This window comes from Spea bombifrons, chromosome 11 (genome assembly GCF_027358695.1).
Source record: "Spea bombifrons isolate aSpeBom1 chromosome 11, aSpeBom1.2.pri, whole genome shotgun sequence".
Lineage (NCBI taxonomy): Eukaryota > Metazoa > Chordata > Amphibia > Anura > Pelobatidae > Spea > Spea bombifrons.
Window position 1 is genome coordinate 692,264 of NC_071097.1, and position 22,658 is coordinate 714,921.

The 22,658-nt window shown below is 42.6% G+C and overlaps 2 protein-coding genes across 2 annotated transcripts in view; one reads left to right on the forward strand and one right to left on the reverse strand.

Moving 5' to 3' along the window:
• LOC128469268 (NACHT, LRR and PYD domains-containing protein 12-like) overlaps positions 1–15,472 on the forward strand; it is a 37,980-nt gene extending 22,508 nt beyond the window's left edge. The window contains exons 6-9 of the mRNA XM_053451092.1: positions 11,268–11,438; positions 13,116–13,286; positions 13,496–13,666; positions 15,421–15,472. Coding sequence (XP_053307067.1) covers positions 11,268–11,438; positions 13,116–13,286; positions 13,496–13,666; positions 15,421–15,472 — 565 coding nt within the window. The remainder of the gene's footprint in view (positions 1–11,267; positions 11,439–13,115; positions 13,287–13,495; positions 13,667–15,420) is intronic.
• Positions 15,473–15,645: 173 nt separating this feature from the next.
• LOC128469270 (gastrula zinc finger protein XlCGF57.1-like) lies at positions 15,646–18,165 on the reverse strand. The gene is made up of 2 exons (XM_053451093.1): positions 18,049–18,165; positions 15,646–17,440 (listed from the first exon to the last, which is right to left on the reverse strand). The coding sequence occupies exon 2, from the start codon at positions 17,341–17,343 to the stop codon at positions 15,646–15,648; it is 1,698 nt and encodes a 565-aa protein (XP_053307068.1). The 5' UTR covers positions 17,344–17,440; positions 18,049–18,165.
• Positions 18,166–22,658: the final 4,493 nt, after the last annotated feature.

Below are 22,658 nucleotides of genomic sequence, written 5' to 3' on the forward strand. Positions count from 1 at the left end.
TGGCTTACTGACAGGGTTTTTTTATTCTCTGTCCGGCACTTGCTCGTCTAATTATTTACCCCTAATTACTCTCTATCACTTTCCAAATGGATCTGCGGTTTTGTTTTTAGAGTAGCTGCCCCCATCTACAGACCGGAAAACTCCTCTTTTTTTCAGTGGCTGCTCTATTCACTAAAAAGCAGCCTTTCTAAAATCCAAACCTTAAGCTTTTGGGAAAAAAAAACTTTGTATTTTTCCCCAAAACACTAAATTTCACCTGCTGATGATCGTTGGATTCAAGGAGTTCTATACTCTTTCCAGTAAACTTTACTTATGCAATTCTTCACATTTCTTTTTCTGTCCTTAACGCAACCAAATCCAAAGGATCCCTACTTATCGCTGAAATCAGTTGGGGCGTCTTATTAATCAAACTTAATTCCAAGACGGCAGCCATAACCAAGTGCTCGGGCATCTCGGTACTACATCACAGATGAGCAAGACCAGGACAGGAATATTCTCAAGTTTGGGGTCTCGATACGCATCGCAAACACCTTAGAAACCCAGCTTCGGCTGGGCTGAGGCTTTCTTCAGCACTTGGGGCTGTGGGACATGCCTACGATTCACATCTCCCCTGAAGGGTCGTTCCGATTCAAACGCTCAATGCCCCAATTCAAATATGTCCAAGTTCCTAATTAACAGATATGTCAACAGCTTGTAACGGCTCCAATTACCTAACATGAGACTCGTATCTGTATAACGAGAGAAATCTCCAAACACTCGAAGAACTTACCGGCCTCGGAGAATAGCTTCCTAGCTCAAACATCTGAGGTTACGTCGGAAAATTAGGGGAGCAAATCATGTCTCAGCTTAAAAAGTGGGCCAGAATTGGATGGGTCACTGTGACAGAATGAGCTGTCATACAAGGCCGCAAGGTAGTCAGAGATGGCTCCAGCCTGGCTGCCAAACAAAGATAGCACAGGCAGGAACTCCATTGTTTAATTAATCCCATCAATAGGATTGCTGCCTGGGGATTAAAGGTTGGGTTGTATGCATGTATCTGTTAATTTATGTTAATGAAGTTCTGTGGATATATGAGTCTATGTTTTACAACAATAAGCTGTTCATTCCTGCTGTACTCAGTTCAAGGTAGTTGTGTCTACTTATTGGGTACACATAGCAGGGTTCCAAGGTGCGCATGCTGGCTGGTGCTGGAAGTGATTCCGGGGACAACAGGAGGATACATGTGGGTGATCTCTGGGAGTTACTACAGCTCTCTCGGTGAACCCGTCACAGTCACCAAATGGTATCCTAAGGTCAAAAATGCAACAAATACACAATGCATCTTTTTTTCTGTCCGTTATGGCGGACGTCTCGCACAGACACGTGTAAATGCAAGGCATCCGGTACGTAAGCCTACAATCGCCGGTGGTGAGTCAAAGACCGATGAGCTGTCTCGCAAATTAATTGGAAAAAGGCTAAATAAAATCTGAGGAAGCCTCTGGGCCGGGCGAAACGCGTTGTGCAGAAACCTTCTACGTAGAACGCCAAGGAGGAGCCTTTACATCGTTACCTGCTGGTAGAATGGCTGCAAAAAGCTTGTTTTATTTTTTTTGTTTCATATATACGGACTTTATCCAAAAAATAAACTAGTCATCCTGGAAGAATTACATAATTTTATTTTTTTGTATGAAAATGTTCATTATTTTTATACACTGGTAGCGCTCCTTGCCTTTTTTTCTATTATATTTATTTCTATTTTTTCTTATTTTTATTTGCTGCCCTAGATATTTTTGCTTTAGTACTGCCATCACTCTTCGCATTGTTCCAGCAGCTGACCAGCTCAATAAAAAATAAGTGTCCTTTCTACTCCCACTGTGTTTATTTAGTATATTATGGCATTTAACTATTTATTATCTTCCAAACGGGGGAGAGGACGTCACCTGCCGACCACTTCCAACGTACTGATCCCAGCGACCTGAGAAATAGAAGGTGGCTGCAAGGGTTAAAGTAAACTAGTTTTAATAAAACCTTTTAAATGTCCAAAAAATAGGCTAAATAACATTGTAAACAAAAAAAAGTAAAATAAGGTTGGGAAAGGGTTAATGTTTTAATAAATTATTAAAATTGTGACTTTTAAAAAAAAAAAGCTCTGTAACATCGTTTCACCCTTTGTAGTTCACAATCGGTGTTTGATGTACAGAGGGCGTCAAACCCTCTGTACGCTGCCTTAATTAAGAGAACTGAGACCTGAATGGGTTAACTTTAGTCAGGGCCCACTTATCACTACTTCTTTTTATATTTTGGGGCTATGTGCGAAACGCGTGAGACGTTCTTCTCATTCTTTTTAAGAAGTCCTTGTGAATCAATAAAGTTTGATATTTTTGGATGGACACACGTGCTTGGTGATCCCTGATGCCGCGCCCTATGTCTGCTCTATAATCCCGGGGAGGCAGGACATGACTTATTTCTTCAGCAGAATGTATTTGCTGTCCCCTGGAATGCAGTCGGACTTGTTTGCCCGATAACACGTATATACGCTATACTATATGCCCCTCCTTTTCCCCGAGCAAACACAGTCTCGCGGGCCCACAGTCAGTGTGCTGACTCCCGGTAACCGGAGGTAAAGGTAGGCTCCAGCTCACGCTCGTTGCTTTAATGACACCTCTGAGAAAATCATTAGTATCGTTATATAAATTGGTGCTCCTGGTGGAAGAATCTCCCGCTTCATCCTGTTATCCTGTTCTCCTTCGTCTGGTTTGTCTATTATTTAATAGCAGCACTTTATTACTTTACGGCTGTAGTAACTATAACTGTATTGTACTGTGTCTGCCTCACAGAGCTAGAGTACTGAGTGCAGCTAAACAAGCACGGCCACGGGTCTTTTGTAGACAACAGAACAATGGGGAGGTGCGTGAACGATGGAAATCAATTTTATTAAAGCCTTTGAACGCATAAACCACATGGACACAAAAACAACCAATCAGGAGAGGCAAAACTGCACACATGTAGGGCTAGGATAAGATGGTTCATGGGAGGATTGCTTCTCCTCTTATGGTGGGAAAGCGTCCAATAGGATAAGATGGTTCATGGGAGGATTGCTTCTCCTCTTATGGTGGGAAAGCGACCAATAGGATAACGTGTTTTGTGGGGGGATTGCTTCTCCTCTTATGGTGGGAAAGCGACCAATAGGATAACGTGTTTTGTGGGGGGATTGCTTCTCCTCTTATGGTGGGAAAGCGACCAATAGGATAACGTGTTTTGTGGGGGGATTGCTTCTCCTCTTATGGTGGGAAAGCGACCAATAGGATAACGTGTTTTGTGGGGGGATTGCTTCTCCTCTTATGGTGGGAAAGCGTCCAATAGGATAAGTTCCGACCTTCTGCTTCTTATCCTGTGTAGAATGGTGACCGGTTTAAGATGTGTGCAGCTTCTCCAAGTTATTCGATGTTGCAGCAGGCAGCCTGGTTCTGTCTTTATTCTATGTGGCCTTCCAATGCTAGAATACCTCTTTCCCTGCTGGGCAACAGCACTCTGACTCCCATCAAGCCTCCCCTATCCATCTCATACCCCTAAACAGAAAGCAACAATGTTGATTAGATAAAACGTTATTTCCATGGCATGAGAATATATATACATTTTTAATGTTATTCCAAGATGGACTTCTGTAGGGTCTACAAATGGCCACCTGAATGTATGAAGCCCTTCTTAATGGATTGCTCCATAATCAGGATGAAATAATCTGAATTTCATTAGTCCTGTGATATGCAGACCAGAAAATACATTTTCACTTTCCAATTTATATAGTTTCGAGAACCAGCAGTGTCTGCGTGTTTCTCTCATCTGATGTGCGGTTGTCCACGCGTGGTGTCACTGTCTATGTTGCATGGCGAGATTATCTTTTTTTGACATTATGACTTGTAACTCTTTGAACTTTAATGCCAACTAAAGATTTCTCAAACTTAGAGAAATCTCATGAAAAGATGTCAGTCTATATCTTGAGGGTTAGAAGCTTCGATGTCATTAAAGGACGTTTAACTATACTTAGAAGTTGGGAGGCAAGAAGATAAGTGATAGAGATTAATCCAGTGAGGGAATCTAAAGATTCATGGGATAGGCATTATCACTAGAAGATGAACTTGATACATGTAAATTCCATTGATGGTAGCCAGGGTTTAGGCTATTGAAGGACGTCATGAAAACTACTTAGAAACCGTTAAATCATTATGATGGACACTTTATATTTTCTGCAGGTCTTTGATGCATGAATCATCCTCATAATGGCTTCATTCTCTTCAAAAGGTGAGCCTAATCTGACCTGGTGAATCATGTATCAAAAGGATTCAGAAAGACATAATCTCTTTATTCCACACCAACATGGCTGCTTCAGATTCATCCACTGATGTCGATAAACCATCTATTCTGGACATTCTCCAGCACTTTCTGTATGATTTGGGAGGAGAAGATTTAAAGAGATTTCGGGGTAAACTGTCAGATTTTAGATATAAAGATAAAAGACCCCTAGAACGGGGGTTCCTGGAAAATGCAGACCCTGTTGATATCTCATGGCGTCTCGTGGATTATTATGGAGAGAGGAACGCTCTGGATGTGACGAGTCAAGTCTTACAGTCAATTGGTCTGATGGGACTTGTAGAAAAGCTCCAGGAGACACTAAAATCATGTAAGTCTGAGGAACTCTAATCAAATAATAAAATGATACGTTAGAGCAACTTTCACTTCTTGCCATGCCATGTTTTCTACAATAAATCACTACAACCCCGTAACATGAGGGAGAAGAACATTCCACAGATTTTGGAGAACAGGCAAGGTTCTGGACTTCAAAAGAATGTATGAAATCCAATAATATGACATGAAAGTCCATAGCTTTTAGCTCATGCAGAAATGGGGATAAACTCGAGTGATATTTTGTGGAATATTTTGTTTCTCACAGTTCTGATTATCCCAAAGTGAACCAACAAAAGATAAAAAAAACAAGGTCCTGTTAGGTTTGAAACTAGACATTGAAATGTCTCCAACCCATTAGCCATACCCTGACATGTCCCATGTGTATTTAATATACACATTGTGTCTTCCCACATGGATAATGGCTCAGTCATCTAAATCATCCTGGTGTTTTCTCCCCATGGCTCACAGTCTGAAAGATCGCCCTTTCAATGTTCCTATAAAGATATGTATTTAAGTTCATTCACCTCCCCGTTCACTGGCCGTACTTTATATTTCAGGTTCATTTGGGATAAAACTTTCAGAAGACATTCAAGGTTTGTAAACTTGTTTGGAAGGTTCTGTATTCTCATGAAACAATTAACACTTTTGCTATACATCAGTGAGTGTAATGAAGCAAATTCGTTATTCAACAGAAATTTACATTTTAGCCCCATTTCCTTCTTTTCTGGCACCATAAGTGCTCACATTTTCCCTACACCAGAACAGCTGCTGTCAGTAGAGTGAGAGGCAATGAGTCTTTAATTTCATTATATATCTAAACATATATATATATATATATATATATATATATATATATATATATATTACACATACATACACCATGTATTGTGATGTGTTACCTTTCATATTCCCCTACCCAAAATGAATGATAAGAACATTAAAAAAATTAAGTGATGTAGATCTAAGAGAATGAATGGTCATAGTGAAGCTAGATCCCCAGAAGATTTGGTTTTTGCTAGGCGAGATGGGTCACCCTTGACCACGTCAGTGGTTCCTCCTGCAGGCCTTATGGCTGAGGAGGGAAAGAAGGTGGTCACATATCCCTTTGGGAGTGTGGCCCTATTATATGAAGATTTGGAGGTCCAGTGATCTATCGTGGCCCTTAACGGAAGCTTAAGGGTGTGGACACAAGAAGCCCGGGGTTCTTCAGACCACCAGAGAAGGTACAATCTGGGCTTGTATCATATAGGTTTATTGGTGATGAGCACCAATAACAACATATATTGTATTTATTACTGTGTCTCTGTTGGATGAAGTATATGCACTAAAAATACCACAATGGAGCCCCCACCCACCACCATTGTCTTCTGCTGCTAAAATATGGTGTCCAACATTTTACCCCAGATTCTGCCCCTACCACCAATCAAAGCAATAGAGTTTACTGTAATTAATGTACTATGATTTTTTATATGTTGTTTCATCTTCAGACTTTAGAAGAAATTATGTGGAACGTGTACGGAATTGGTTCCAATGGATTCAATTCAAAAATGGCCTGACAGGAGAGATTGTCAGCACGGAGAAAATCTACACCAAGCTGCTACTAATAAAAAAACATCGTAATGAGGAAGAAAGAAAGGAGGAAATAACATATCTGGGCAAAGAGCATCTTGAGATGATGGAGCATAGATGTTCAGAGGATTATTCCCCAACCAGTACCGCAGACCTCTTTGATCCTGATAAACATGGGTTTACTCCGAAAACTGTGGTGTTACAGGGACCTGCGGGGATCGGAAAAACTATGACAGCCCAGAAGATCATGCTGGACTGGGCCTCGGGAAAACTGTATGAGGAGCGGTTTAATTATGTGTTTTATCTGAGTTGCAGGGAGATAAACCGAATGACCGGAGAAATGAGCATTGCTGATTTTATATCCAAGATGTGTCGGCTAAAATGCTCACAGAGTGCGATGGAGTCAATTTTACGAGATCCTGAGAAAATCCTTTTCCTTATTGATGGGTTAGATGAGTTGGATCAGTCATTTATGGGTCTCAGTGAGGACTGTAGCCATCCTTTTCAGGTGGTCCCCAAAGAGGTCATCTTAAGCAGCTTGATAAGAAAACAGGTTCTCGAGACGTCTTCACTGATCATTACGACAAGACCTTTCGCGCTGGAGAAGTTAAACGAGTATATCGTACGTCCTCGTTATGTAGAAATTCTGGGATTTACGGGGCAAGAACGTGAAAAATATGTCTTCAACTTCTTTGAGAATAAAGACGAAGCTGAGGCAGCTCTCAATGCGATAAAAGAGAATGCGGTGCTCTATACTATGTGTGCCGTCCCTGTTATATCTTGGATTGTATGCACTGTACTCAAACAGGAGATAAAAAAGACTTTTAATGAGACTCGTTATAAAACATCCACTTCTGTTTACACGCTTTACTGGAAAGGTTTGTTAAAATATCACAGCAGAACTTCCAATGTGCCCATAAAGTCCTACATGAAGAAGCTGTGTGATTTGGCCAAGAATGGAGTCTGGAGCCGTAAGATCATATTTGAGAAAGGAGATTTGGAAAAGTACGGATGTGATTTGTCAGAAGAAGAATCTCTCTTCCTGAACGAGAACGTGTTTCAGAGGGACATTGAAACTCAGACATGTTACAGCTTCATCCACCTGAGTGTACAGGAGTTCTTCGCAGCTCTCTATTATGTCTTGGATGAGGGAACTGATCTTACTAGTCATATGGATGAAGTCTGGCGACTGCTTAATGAGTCTGATAAACATGAGCACTTAAAGTCATCCATCCAATTCTTGTTTGGCCTCTGTTGGGAAAACCAAATAAATGAAATTGCAAAAAGCGTTGGGTGTAAAATGTCATCGGGACTGAAACCTATTCTGGAAGAATGGATGAAGAAAAAGATATCCACAGCCTCAGATAGCAATGAAATCCTGTACTATTTGTATGAGACACAAGATAAGGACTTTGTGAAGAGAATGATGTCTCATTTGGTTCATTTGACGATCCGTACTCAATATTTTTCTTTCTACGAGTACGATGAAGAATTTGCAGAATCCCTCACTGTTCGGACTGTGGCCTACTGTTTGAGGAATAGCGATACGGTTCACACAGTGAAGTTCCATTGCTCTACGCTGACTTGCGAGGCAATAAATATGCTGTCTCCAGGACTTCGCAAGTGTTCAGAGATCATGTGAGTGTTTGTTCCACATCTGATTTTGTGAGTAGGTTTGTAAATAGCTTAATGAGGCATTTGTATTGCGAAAAATGGTCTCCTTTACTAGTGTGATTCCATAAAGTGGCTAAACTCATGGATCTAAAAACGAATTAAAACATGCCTATGGGTATTTTAATTGATATAAACAATTGTATCTTATGTCTGTTAACTGGGACAGTATAAACAGGTAAAAGCCCTGGTTGAAATATGGATATGATCTGCTTATCACGGGGTTCAACCTATTAAAGTGTTTTCATATTTAACACTGAAGTCCATCATGACATGCAAAATGATGCCTTCTGATGTCATCTTCATTACCTCATGGAAGGAGTAGTGGTTTTAGAGAGATTTCATTTAAATTCAAAGAAGGCGGAGCCACCATTATTTAATATTTTCCTGTCTGTATTTCTTACCCTTCCCACTTCTATAAAGGCTGTCTGAGACAATCAACAATAATCAGCAACTTAACAATAGGGGAAAGATAACTTAATAGGGAAGAATAATCCAACAGATCCTGCGAAGAGGGAACTGCTGCTTCTATGATTCACACACGGTGGATTTATATAACATATAGATTATATTCATTTGTAGAAAGCATTACATGGGTTAATTTGGTGGATAGGACTGTTACATGTAAGATGCGCCACCTCCCCTAATAGCTTCATGACATGTAGGGAACATTAAATATTTTTGCTTAACTAGTCTTCATGACAAGTCAAACCAGTGTCCCTGGTGGTCTAGTGATTAGGATTCAGTGCTCTTATTCCCATGGCCAGGGTTGATTCCTGGTAGGGAAAGTCTTTTTATTGCATTTAGTGTAAGGAAGTTTTAACAAAGTACTGGTGGGCAGTTTATATCAAGAGAAGAAACATTAGAGCAATAGGCCAATATCTAAATGAGAAGGTCGGTGGCTTAGAGGTCTTTAAAGGAAGTTTTACTTACTGAGTGGTGGTAGATAAGCAGTAGAGGGTAATACAGTGAGGGTATTAAACATGCATGGGATAGGGATACGGCTCCTGAATCTAAGACGAGACCAACGACTGATTAAGGTTTCAGTCTTTACAGCAGGAGAAACGGGCGACTAGACACATGAGGCCAATCTGTCACATTGCCTATTTTGTTTTTCTTATTCCTCTACAGGATGGGGGACGTGACCTCGTCCTGCTGCGAGGATCTGCGAGATGTTATTATCACAAACCGATCTCTGACCAAACTGGATCTGTCAGAGAATAACCTTCAGGACTCAGGAGTAAAACTTCTGTGTGAGGGTCTCCGGCACCCAGACTGCACCCTGCGGGAGCTGGGGTGAGAACTCTATAACCAAAACATCTGAAACATTATTAAAATTATATATTTTAGTCAGAATGTCTAGACAATAAAAATGCAGGTCTAGAAATATACTGGCATCCTCAAAAAGTTAAATATAGAGCATGTGTACATTTGTCTAAATACACTTTAACATATAAATTATGTATATATGTGCTCCAGGCAGCCCAATTGAGATCAACATATTTGAATAATTGTGTCCAGATCCCCTTGATCCAAACTTTAACAATCACTAATAACAATAATAATACTAATTGTCGATATATTAATAACTACGGAATTAAGTTATTGTTAAAATGTAAAAAGGTGCCAGCATTGTAAGATTTTTTTTTTTTTTTAAACGTTTCAATTCTCATTTCTCTGATTCTCATATCTTTTGTGTGTGTGTGTGTTAAGGTTGGATCTCATACTTCAGTTGATATCAGGGGGATCTGGACACATTTTTACAGCTAATTTAGGTGGCAGGTGGATAAACAATTAGCATGTTGCTGGACTCTGTGCCAGGCAGTTGAATGACACTACCTTAAAACCCATCCAAACTCATTTTTGTCTGAACAGAGTAAAGTTGAAGAAACTGGCTCATTATCTTTTGTGTGTTTGTCATTCCTTTGCAGGTTGGATGACTGTGAACTCACTTCATCCTGCTGCGAGGATCTCTGTGATGTTATTATCACAAGTCAATTGCTGACCAAGCTGGATCTGTCATGGAATAAACTGCAGGACTCAGGAGTAAAACTTTTGTGTGAGGGTCTCCGGCACCCAGACTGCACCCTGAGGGAGCTGAAGTAAGAACTAACAATTAAGTATAAAATAATATATATATATATATATATAAATATATAAAATAATAAGTTAGTTCTTAACAGAGTGGTGTCTTTTGGACCAGCATTTGTGTTTCTGATTTGTGCCCAAGGCTGGAAAGACCAGGTCAGGTCAAAGTTTCTGTTGCGTTTTTCTATCTTTGCAGGTTGCGTAGATGTGATCTGACCCCATCCTGTTGTCTCGATCTCCGGGATGTTATTATCACAAACCGATCTCTGACCAACTTGGATCTGTCATGGAATAAACTGCAAGATTCGGGAATAAAAATTCTGCATGAGGGTCTCCAGCACCAAGGCTGTACCCTACAGGAGCTGCGGTGAGTAGTAGACTGTTTAGCAATACAATTAAGCTGGGGCCGCTGAAAGTAGAGAATTGTGGTTGAAAAACATCTTAATTTAGATCACCCTTGGCGGCAAAGTTACAAAGCCTCAAAAATATACATCTGATTTCATACACATGAATGGATAGTACATGCTCCAGAGATAGTTCAGACACACTTGTGTGTTTCTCAAGTCTGTATCTTAATGTGTGAGCGATGATGTCCCTAACTTCCTTAAGTAAGTCATAGTTGGATGTGACCTCTCTTTCACCCTTTTATCTTTCAAATGAGATAAAAAACCAAAAAACTAGGAGAGGAACACAAGTAGCAGAATTTTTCTGGGCAGCCAATTGAGATCAAATTAATTGTAAAGTGTGGTCATAAAAAGATATTAACCTAACCCAGCTGTAAAAATACACCAACAAATCAAAAAGATAAGCGGCATCTCATACCACAAATAGTCAGGCCAAATTATGCCAGAACAGGCAGCAAAAACCTTGTTTATTCATGTAAATTACTCTAAGAGTTGGAAGGGCTTAACACGTTTCGCACAGATATTCTTATGCTGAAAAAGTTCTATTTCTGCATAAGTTGTGTGTAACCTTTTGACGGCAATATTATTTTAAACCTGTACAAATTTCTAGACCTGCATTGAAATATCTAATGCACAAAATAAACTGTAGCCTTTTTAGCGCTGTGTTAACGTCACAAGCGATAATATATTTACTTAATCATTATTATTATCATCTTTTATTCATATAGTGCCTAAACTTTATACTGAGATCCTTACAACACATATCTTCAAATGGGATGACACAACTAGAACCGACAGACTAAGACACATTCGTGAAAGAGGGCCCTGCTCGCAAACTCACAATCTTATTCTCTATTGTGTTTCTCTCTACAGGTTGTATAGCTGTGATCTGACCTCATCCTGCTGCGAGGATCTGCGAGATGTTATTATCACAAACCGATCTCTCACCAAACTGGATCTGTCATGGAATGACCTTCAGGACTCAGGAGTAAAACTTCTGTGTGAGGGTCTCCTGCACCCAGACTGCACCCTGCGGGAGCTGGGGTAAGAATCATACGATTTGTCCCCCTTACGCTGACGGCACACTGGTCTACCTTTCCTCTCCAAAACTCCTGTCCTCCCTTCTCTCAGAACATCTAAAAATCTGCGATACTGGTCATATACTCTACCTCCAGTCCTGATATCGCCATCACAGTGGCAGAAGTTAATACAGTGAGGGCATCTAAACATCGTGAAATATACTTCCTTCACAGGGATTCCATTGCACCTCTAACCTCTCGCCCAAATAGGAATCAGATTTTTGTTCCCTACTTCAGCCATTTCTTAGGTTAGGCATGAAAAACTTTCAACTCTGAATTCCTTGAGCGTAATATCTTGCTGTGAGCGTTGACATTGATTTTACTTCTAATTATATTAAAAACAAGCTTGGGTGATGCAATATTCTCTTCATGTTCAGTTATTTTCATGTTGTCTTTCTCTCTGCAGGTTGGATCAGTGTTGTCTGACCTCATCATGCTGTGAATATTTCCTGAATGTTATTAACAGAAACCGATCTCTGGTCAAACTGAATTTGTCAGGATTTAAAATTAAGGATTTAGAAGTAAAGCTTTTGTGTGGTTGCCTCCAGCACCCGGACTGTTTGCTACAGGAGCTGGGGTAAGACCTGGCAATGATATAGTCATTCTCTCAGGTCAGGCAACAGAAAAGTAAAAACCCAGGCTAAAGGTAAAGATTTGTAAGACATCTACTTCCTTTTCATGAAAAAGGCCTGAAAATAGTGTGTTCAGTGATTAGAAAATTAAAACCAGAGGTTTTTTTTGTATAAAAATCAACCTGCAACAGCCACATTTCCCCCAGAAGTTGAACCTCAGAATACTTGATGGCCACCAGGCTTCTAACTTTCTGTTATAGAAGATACCTGTGGGAAGACAAACCCATGCTTGGGCAAAAACAGGACAGGAGAATTTCAAGAGGACAGCTTGATTTGGTAAACAGAACAAGATATTGAAACATGGTCAGTGGATAGGTACCGATGAAATAATTTAACTCAGTGGGTCCCTGGCAGGCTGATCGTTCCTGACCCTTACTTGTCCTGTGCCACTTGTCTGGATTAGTTCTTTGTCTCAAACCAGCTGCATTAGCTGCTCGCTGGTACTTCTGCTGGTGGGCTGGCATTCTGGCTCCTGATCTAGGATAAATATTGGACCTAACTTCTGGTACTGCACTCTGGTACTTCTGCTTGGTGAATGTTAATCTGGCTCCTGACCAAGGCTTCGCTGCAGACCCTACCTGTGCGACCCTTAAGTGCTTCTACTAGGGACTATTTATCCAACTCTAGCATTGTTTCTGACCCCAGTGAATATCACTTATTTGCCTTGTCCATGTCCTACATTTTCCCTCTGTGGTTGGTCCTGAAAATCTTCACCTTTGCCAGAGGGGCTATAGAGCAGGCACTTCTCTGCAAAAGGGTTTTTACATTTTACTGGTACAGGTACCTTTGACAACTCCATTTGGTAAACACAGCAGGGGATCATGACATGGTTCAGCAGATAGTTGGCCTTTATGGAAGACTAAATACATTTGGGCAGTTGATAGCAGTGTTCAGTACACAGAATTAGAAATCAAGATGTAGTCAGTAGCTGTGGGTCTATACTGTATTGTGATCAGTATCTGACATGCCAAGTAATGAATCAGGTCACATTCTCTGTTGCGTTTCTATAGGTTGTGTAACTGTGATCTGACCTCATCCTGCTGCGAGGATCTGCGAGATGTTATTATCACAAACCGATCTCTCACCAAACTGGATCTGTCAGGGAATGACCTGCGTGACTCGGGAGTAAAACTTCTGTGTGAAGGTCTCCTGCATCCAGACTGCAGCCTGCGGGAGCTGGGGTGAGAGCTGGACTATCCTTTTTACATTTTTTGTATGGAAAGTCATGTCAACTTTTGTAAGGGATCAACGAAGCAAATTGTTTCCCTATCATTGCCTTTGCCCATACTGAGAAACATTTCAGTTATACACATCTCTCCTGGCAACTAATTACTTGCCAAGTTATGAATCAGGTCACATTCTCTGTTGTCTTTCTCTCATCTCTCTGCAGGTTGCGTCGCTGTGGTTTGACCTCATTCTGCTGCGAGGATCTGCGAGATGTTATTATCACAAACCGATCTCTGGCCGAACTGGATCTGTCAGGGAATAACCTTCAGGACTCAGGAGTAAAACTTCTGTGTGAGGGTCTCCGGCACCCAGACTGCACCCTGCGGGAGTTGTGGTAAGAACCGGACTATTTTATTACCCTGCATTACCCAGGTAGCACATTAGTTCAGATTTGTACATACTGGAGCCATCATTTGAGTTATAAGTAGCGCATCAATAAGACCTGTATTTATATAAGAGTTTGTTCCTGTTGGGTACATTAGTAAGTTAAAAACCTTACCCCTTAACTTGAAATACATGGAATAAGTAATCTCCAGCTACACTACCTACAGAACTCATTTTTATAATCCCCCGTACAACCCTCCTCCCAATAGAGTCCAGTTCCCTCAGATGGTCCCGTCAGTGCCCAGAGGAACAATGATACACTAGCTGGGGGGCTTCCAGTTGTTCCAGGTAGCACTACCTGGAGTATGTATCGTAATGTTGCTGGGTGCAGGGCCCCTACTTCTTTTGAAGAGGCTCATATGTTATTAGAAGCCTCGCTCAGCTGTTTTGGGGTGACATAAGGCTAAATATGGGCTGTAGTGTAGGAACATCAATTGTTACAGTAGGAGATTGACACAAAGACAAAAAAAAGCTGAGCCGAGGTTAGGCAGGAACAGCGAATACCTGGTCATCAAACCAGGGGAGCAAGATGGACGCAAAGCAAAAAGCGATGTCAAATCACAGAAAGAAAAACTAATAAAACACCATAACTAGAGGCTCCTCTGACAAACTGGCTTCTTATATAGTTAAAGAACTCTATGTCCCAACGGGACAATAAAGAGGAAACCAATCGGTGACGACTAGAGCCTTCCTAATTGGCAAAACCGACTAATCAGAAGGAAGGTTCGGGCTGAAACCACACTGCTGGACTTTATTAGAGCTGCATAAGGACCAAACTTTTTTACTCCTTAAATTTCACCATGCCTTTGTCCAACAGTGATTTTCACCTTTCTCATAAAACGAAATATCTTTTAAACCATATCAATATAAATACATCATAATTTAGAATCAAGAAAAGAAAAAAGGGGGTGATAATTGAAAAATAAAACACATTTTCACAGTTTTATCCATTATAAATAGACAACTTATCAGGAGTTGGGGAAACATCTCAGATGTTGGGGATCACTTACAGTAAAATATTATATGCACATCATGTTTACATGTTTAGGCTATTTCACAAAAGGCACCACTTCTCATGCAGCCATTTCCACGCCAATCATAAAACAAACGCTAACCTCTTCTTCCAGTTTTTTACCAAAGAATAGGTGTCGTTGCTGAAAACTGCCACTGCTATTAAAAAAAAAATATATATATATATATATAAATGTGTCGTCTTAATTAAAAGGTAATTCTTATGTTTATTTTTAGGAATGATTTTAGAAATTATAGGAATGTTTCTGAATACAGGAAACAGAATGGACTGCTCCCCTTGTCATACTTTATGAATCTAACTGATATCCCCCTGGACTGAGATCCCTCTAAGGTACAGTACAAAGTACCCAACATAACTCCATGTGTAATTGTGTAATACCACTAAGAGGTGAGTTTAGGGTTACTGGCGCATGGGAGCATTTCTTTATCGCCCCCTCATTAGTCTCCATTCTAACACACACACTAATTCTAACACCATAAACTAAGACACACATACTCCAACACCATATATATCTCTACTCTAGCACTATACTCGCACTTATAATCATTCTATAATACAATACACTAAGACACATCCAATAGGTTTCTCAGAAAATGTTAATAGCATGAGATTCAGTCAAAAAAGATTGACGAGAACCTAGATTGCACCTTTATAAAACTCTTTCCTCGTAGGGTTCAGCAAAGATTAGAAACCATCGGGTTTCCAAAGTTCCAGTTCTGCTAGCCTAGAATTCAAATGGCGGCCAGGAGCCCGGTCAAGTGGTAGATGTTAATACAGTAAAGACATTTAAGCAAGCATGGGATAGGCATAAGGCCAAGCTAGATATAGGATAAGGGCCGGTACTAAAGGAAAGTACTCAGAGGTTGGGCAGACTGGTTCTTATCTGCCGTCACTTTCTATGTTTCTATGTTACTTGTCAGGCGATCATTAATTGCTTCGTCTCTCGCATGGATTTTATGATGCCCAAGGAGACCCGAAGGGTTACTAAACCGCTTTCCGCATGCAGCACAAGAGAAAGGTTTCTCCCCGGTGTGAATCCTCTGATGCGCGACGAGGCCGGACTGATCCGTAAACCGTTTCCCGCACTCGGGACACGAGAAGGGTTTCTCCCCCGTGTGGATCCGCTGATGGGTAACCAGACTGCTCTTACAGTTAAAAGACTTTGCGCATTCGGAGCAAGAGTACGGCTTCTCCCCCGTGTGTATTCTCTGGTGACGAAGAAGATTCGAGTTGCTGTGAAAACATTTCCCGCATTCGGGGCACGGGAAGGGCTGCTCTCCTACGTGAGACTTTCGATGGACAGTAAGGCCCGACGCATGAGCAAAACATTTACCGCACTCGGAACATGAAAATGGCTTTTGGCCGGTGTGGACCCTTTGGTGAGCATAGAGATGTCCTTTGATAGCAAAGGTCTTCCCGCAATCAGTGCACGAGAATGGCTTCTCTCCCGAGTGGACCTTCCTATGAGCTGCAACACTCGACAAGTTGGTGAAGCGCTTGCCGCACACGGCGCAGCAGTACGGCGTCTCTCCGGTGTGAGTTCTTTGGTGTACCATAAGCAATCCACGATTGGCGTAACGTTTCCCGCAGTCTGAACATTCAAATGGCTTCTCTCCCGTGTGGACCTTCTGATGCGCTTTCTCGCCGGACTGGGTGGTGAAGCGTTTCCCACACGTGGAGCAGGCGTACGGCCTTTCGCCCGTGTGAATCCTGCTATGTGCAATTACACTCGAGACCGTACCAAATCGCTTCCCGCACACAGAGCACGGAAAGGGCTTCTCCCCCGTGTGTGTCCTCTGATGCGAGGCAAGCTCCGACTTCCGGGCGAAACATTTCCCGCAATCGGAGCATGAGAACGGTTTATCGCCAACGTGTATTCGCTGGTGCAGATTAAACTGAAATTTATTTTTATACGACTTCCCGCACCCAGAACACGTAAATGGCGGCTTCTCTACCGAACTGCCCTCTGATTGGTCGGTACCATCCAGACGAACGTTCTGATGTTGAACATGGTGAGAACGCTCCTGATGTGGAGAGGAGGTATCGGATACTCTCTGGTGGGATGGTTTATGGTTACAGAGGTCCGCGTCACCGTCCTGCATCAGACTGGTCTCGTTGGGTTGCTCACCGGTGGAAGCCCACGTTGAGTGTGTTTGTTCATTAAACGCATGTACTTGGCCATCACTGCGAGTTTCCTTTTCACGTACATCTTCCCCCTTAGTGTAAATATTGGCGTGTTCCACGGAGACAGCAGCTGTTGTACACACGTGACTGATATTTAATTTCTTATTAGTGTGCAGGTGTTCTGTAACGCCGTCAGAGACATCTGCCTCCCGATATGGAGAAGATTCCTCCTTAGCATGAAATGAAAGACGTCCTGATGATGGATCTGTTTTAGAGTCTTCTTCACTAGTTTCCCATTTCATGTCTATAAACATCCTTGTATGCTCTGTGGCGGCCTGCATTTCAGCGTCCGCGCATGGTTCTGAGTCCACCTCAACACGATCTGCGATGGGACAAACACCAACGGTTTCTTCGCCACATGAGGCATGTTCTCCTGCCACGTATCCCACAGGCAGACCTTTCCTCCTCATAACGAGGTGATCTACTTCCAGACTAGCTTTATTGCCCCAGGCTCACAATGCTGGTGGAGACCCAAAAGAGGTCCGCCATATTCCTGGAGACCAACACCTACGGGGCCAAAGACACATGTTAGATGGTTGAAGCCTTAAAGGTTTGGTCAAGTTAAAAAAGTGGAAGGCAGGCTACATCCGAGGGTTATTAGAATAGCACTCGCCAAACGCTTTACTCGTTATCATCAGGAGCAAAACAGGTGGCGGGGATCGCTCTGGGGACTACAGCCTTGCGAGAAACATCATAAACCAAAAGGGGAGCCCAGAACCAAGATCTGGGGGGGGGGGAGAAGGAAGGCTGAGGGTTAAAGAGATACCAGGGAACGACTTCCTGGTGAAGAAAGCTCTAGATGGCCATATAGCACGTGTGTTACCCCGCTAGCTGAGAGTGAGGGATAGTATAATATTAATATACCCCAAGCTGAGGCTCAATGCCCCCCCAACATAAGGAAACTGGACCATCTGCTCCACTTATTATAATAACTCCATTAATACCCCCACCTTGAAGTCCCTGCCCCCACCAACTCGCTCTCTTACCCCAGGCTTCACTTATTATAATAAGATAATTCCTCCACCCCAAGCTCCCTGCCCCCGAGCTCACCCTCTGCTCCACTTATTATAATATAATAATACCCCCAGCCGAGGCTCTCTCCCCACCGAGCTCACCTTTTGCTTCACTTATAATAATTGCCCCACCTGGGGCCCCTTCACAACTACCGACTCTTTTCAGCGCATCGGCCCACTTAGTGACGTCAGTAGGATGCGCCCACTCCATTGAGGCGTGGCTTTCTCTTTCCACTAGCGCGGCTTCCTTTTTTGCCATGGAAACGGCTGCGCGGTGATGTCCATACGGAAGGACTTCAGCAGCAGGGTCCGTGACCGCCGCGGGGCATCATGGGAGATGTAGTGTCGCCGGCAGCCGGAAGTTGGCGTCACCATGGAGACCAGGTTGGAAGTGTTGCCGAGAGTGTCATGTTTGCGGTGGGCTTTGAGTCTTTTGGGTGTCCGGAACTGCCATTAACTGCCCAGATACTCCGACCATCAGAGCAGGGGCTGAACACGGGGGTATTTATTTTACCCCAGGGCAGCCAGTCCCAAGGTGCTGTCATTAAATGGCCAGACGATATTATGACCCCCTCCCAACATGTCACCAAGAGGGGCATTTTTGTTTTAGAGGGTGTGGTTAGGGGCGTGGCTGGGGCATTTGGAAGAAGAATAATGGGTTTAATTTATAATAGCCAGCAACATCTGACTTCCTAGAAAAAGGGGGCATCAGAGGGGGAGAGAGGGACTGGCCACACTAAACAGGGGTACGTGGCATGTATGCTATGGCTTTTAGGGCTTTAGGACCTGTGATACCAAGCAAAAATTCACCTATTAACCCTAGTACTAAGAAGGGTAATATATGCGCTCCTGCAAAACCCCTAGCAGTCCCTATAATCTCCCTGCCGATGATGCCGCAGTATTTTGATCTTTTTGTTCTTTTTCTTTGATAAGTTGCCCCCTAGGAGGCTGATTATTGGGGTTCATAATGTGATGTACTATCGTTCACACATCACTCCCATCAGACCTATCAATCTCACATCTTTACCCTCACTGCCATCACAACTCACTCCCATTACACCTATCAATCAAACATCATTTACGTCACTCCCATCACACCTATCACACACACATCAGCTCACACCTATCACACACCATTGCCATTGCTCCAATCATAACACGCTTTCATCACACACCATTCCTCTCACTCTCATCACACCTATCATTCACACATCACTCCCATCAGACCTATCAATCACACATCATTCCCCTCACTGCCTTCACAACTCACTCCCATCACACCTATCACACACACATCGGCTCACACCTATCACACACCATTGCCATTACTCCAATCATAACTCGCTCCCATCACACACCATTCCTCTCACTCTCATCACACCTATCATTCACACATCACTCCCATCAGACCTATCATTCACACATCATTCCCCTCGCTGGCTTCACAACTCCCTCCAATTACACCTATCAATCAAATATCATTCACATCACTCCCATCACACCTCACTCCTGTCACGCACCAACCCCTTCCATTTCCTACTTTCCACCTGACATCCTTACCCAAAGCCCTTCTTTACAGCTGCTCACATATCGCATTACATGACCCCCCCCGTGCTCCTGCCTGCCCATGTGGCTGGTCAGACCGGCCCTTTTTAAATAATTTTTGACCAGTCCTGCTGGGCCAGCAGATACGCCCCACCTTAAAGGGGTAAATAATACAGAACAGTCCAAGTTTAGCCCCAATATGTCAGAGAAGGAGCCTTTCAGGGAGCGTACATCTGGGGCAATAGCCGAAGGATGCAGACTGTAGTACATACATGTAGCCTCTACATGGCAGGATGATCGACATTCGACAAGATGTCCTATTTCCAACAGGCCATACGTATTACTAACATCTGACCACTAGGTGGCGCTACCGACTCCAGTTTCTTTTATTATTATTATTTATTGGTTTATATAGCGCCAGCATTCCCTTGACATTTGTGGAGGTAGTCCTTGATTTTTATCCCGCACTTTGCACCGATAAATACATTTTGTTTTTCCTGAGTGTGGTCGCTATTCGTCAAAAATACGTCCACGGGATATGGTAAAACCCGCTAGATGGACAGATCTACAGTCAGTTTATTTCAACGGAGGAGAAATGATAGAAGAGGGGGCCAGAGATGGAATGGAAGGGGGTTTTACTTTACTCAGAGGGTGGGACAGCCTCCCAGCAGAGGGGGTAGAGGCTAATACAGTGAGGGAATTTAAACATGCATGAGATGTACTGTTTATGTAGGGGGCCACTTGCAAATTCATCCAGGTGTTGCTTATGTTTATGTATTAAAAGCCCTGTCTGCGTCTGAATGGGGGGGTAACAAAAATAAAAGCCCCGTCTGCACAGCAGGGTACACAATATCCTCTGAATAACGCTCTTTAAACCTGCAAACAGCCGCCTTAACGCCCCGGTGATATCGTCATGCACGTGTTAATTAGTCTGATGGTGGCAATTCCATTACCGTGATTGGTCGGAATTCCATCCCCTGCGTGTCACTCAATACGCGAAAACTATTTTTTTAACCCAAACCGTCAGACGTGTGATTGTTGTGTGATTTTTGGGGGGGATTTATTGTACTGATCAGGAAGAAACACAGAGCTTTCGTTACCAAAATAAAGTAAGAAATTCAAGGAAGCCCCCCTCCCCCATTGTCAGTTATTCTTCAATAAATGCCCAGGAACATGTCTGAATTACATCCACATATAGTCTGGGGTCTGAGTTCACATGTAGTTTCCTTTCATAACCCTCCAGCGCTGTATACAGTAATATACCCCCCCCCCAGCGCTGTACACAGTAATATAACCCCCAGCACTGCATACAGTAATCTACCCCCCCAGCGCTGTACACAGTAATATAACCCCCAGCGCTGTACACAGTAATATAACCCCCAGCGCTGTATACAGTAATATAACCCCCCCAGCACTGTATACAGTAATATAACCCCCAGCGCTATATACAGTAATATACCCCCCCAGCGCTGTATACAGTAATATACCCTCCCAGCGCTGTACACAGTAATATAACCCCCAGCACTGTATACAGTAATATAACCCCCCCCAGCACTGTATACAGTAATATAACCCCCAGCGCTGTAGACAGTAATAACCCCCAGCGCTGTAGACAGTAATATAACCCCCAGCGCTGTATACAGTAATATAACCCCCAGCGCTGTATACGGTAATATAACCCCCCAGCACTGTAGACAGTAATGTAGGTCGACATGTTATGTTTTTCCAATAAACTCCCTTTATCTGCAGACCTGGAGCCGCCATTGTTGTCAGTCATGTGATATTTTGGGTGACGTTCCCGGCTCAAACACCACACTGAGCTGATGCTTTATGGCAATGATAATTAAGTCCGTTCCCCATAGACTTTCATTAGTCAAAGAGTCAGACTGAGCCATTCTATTGTTCCCCACAGGCAGTATGATAAGGAATCGGGTGTTTAGTAGATAACAGAGCGAGAACTTGATATATTTGATCTAATATTAGTAATGAAGAAATGGCAAGAGATCCCTTTTAAGACAGAGCTAGTGTTTTAATAAACTGTAAAAACAAAAATATAGAAATATGCCGCCAGCAGATGGAGACGTAGTACAAAAAACAAGCATCTGATCAACAAGACATTCCAAAACACGTCAAAATCCTCCCAAAAAAATCCAAAAGGAAAAAGGCAGACAAATACTGCTCTTATTACCTAAAAAGGCAAAAATATATATCATTCACATAATTAAACAGCTCAGAATGTACACTTAAAGCTTTTCACTTATGCCTCGCTTCGCACACCCGGGTGGGATTGTAGGCACAGCTAAGTATCATTGTCACCATTTTGGGGAGCGACACTCCAGCAATAAGAGGGTGCCGTGGAAAATGGACATTCCACCTGCCCGATCCAGAGGTTTTCCAGCCTACGGGCCAGAAAGTACAGCAATGCCTACTTCATTTTGGATGTTCTCGGTATTAGATATGAAGGACCTGCCCTGAGGGATACCCGTCGATGTAGCGTCAACGTTGGAGCTACTTGATGGACCGGACCTTTTACTGGTGGTGACCATTTTTGGCCATACTAAGCCAGAAGTTTAAAGCCATCTATCGGCTGGTGGTGATGTATGTTCTGCCTTAACATACTAAAAACAGTAGGGTTTTTTAGAAGCTGGGTCACGGGTCACCATCGCAACCATAAACCATCTGAAGGTAACAGGTGAAGACAGGAGACCATAACCCTCCCCTGCTTCTTCTGAAAGACAGAAGTTCTCCCACTTGGCGACTTGGTCAAGCTGCCTCTTAATGATCTAGGCCGGTCTCGGCTGAGTGACAAGCTTCTGGAGGTATCAGTTGACAAGATGTAATGGAGAAGGACTAAATCCAGGAGATCAATCCGCACATCCTCTTCTAGATCCACGTGGTGTTTATTCTGTATTTGTGGTGGAAACAGACATTAAAAAAACCCAAACTGGCCTCCAATTGACTAATCTTTATTTTGGGTTTCCTTTGGTTTGTTATTTTTGCGCGGACTCACTCCACATTTTTTGTTGGGTGACAAAAGAAGTATCTTAATGCTATAATTCCTGTTTTTCGTTTACAGCGATTACTTTAACACCTCCGGTTGACCCCAGACTCCAGAATACCTTTTTGTAAATCAAGTTTTAATCTATTTAATGTTTTAATGTCTTTTT

Excerpts from the sequence above, each read along its gene's own strand:
- LOC128469270 (XM_053451093.1), bottom strand. The coding sequence starts at position 17,343 with ATGAGGAGGAAAGGTCTGCCTGTGGGATACGTGGCAGGAGAACATGCC.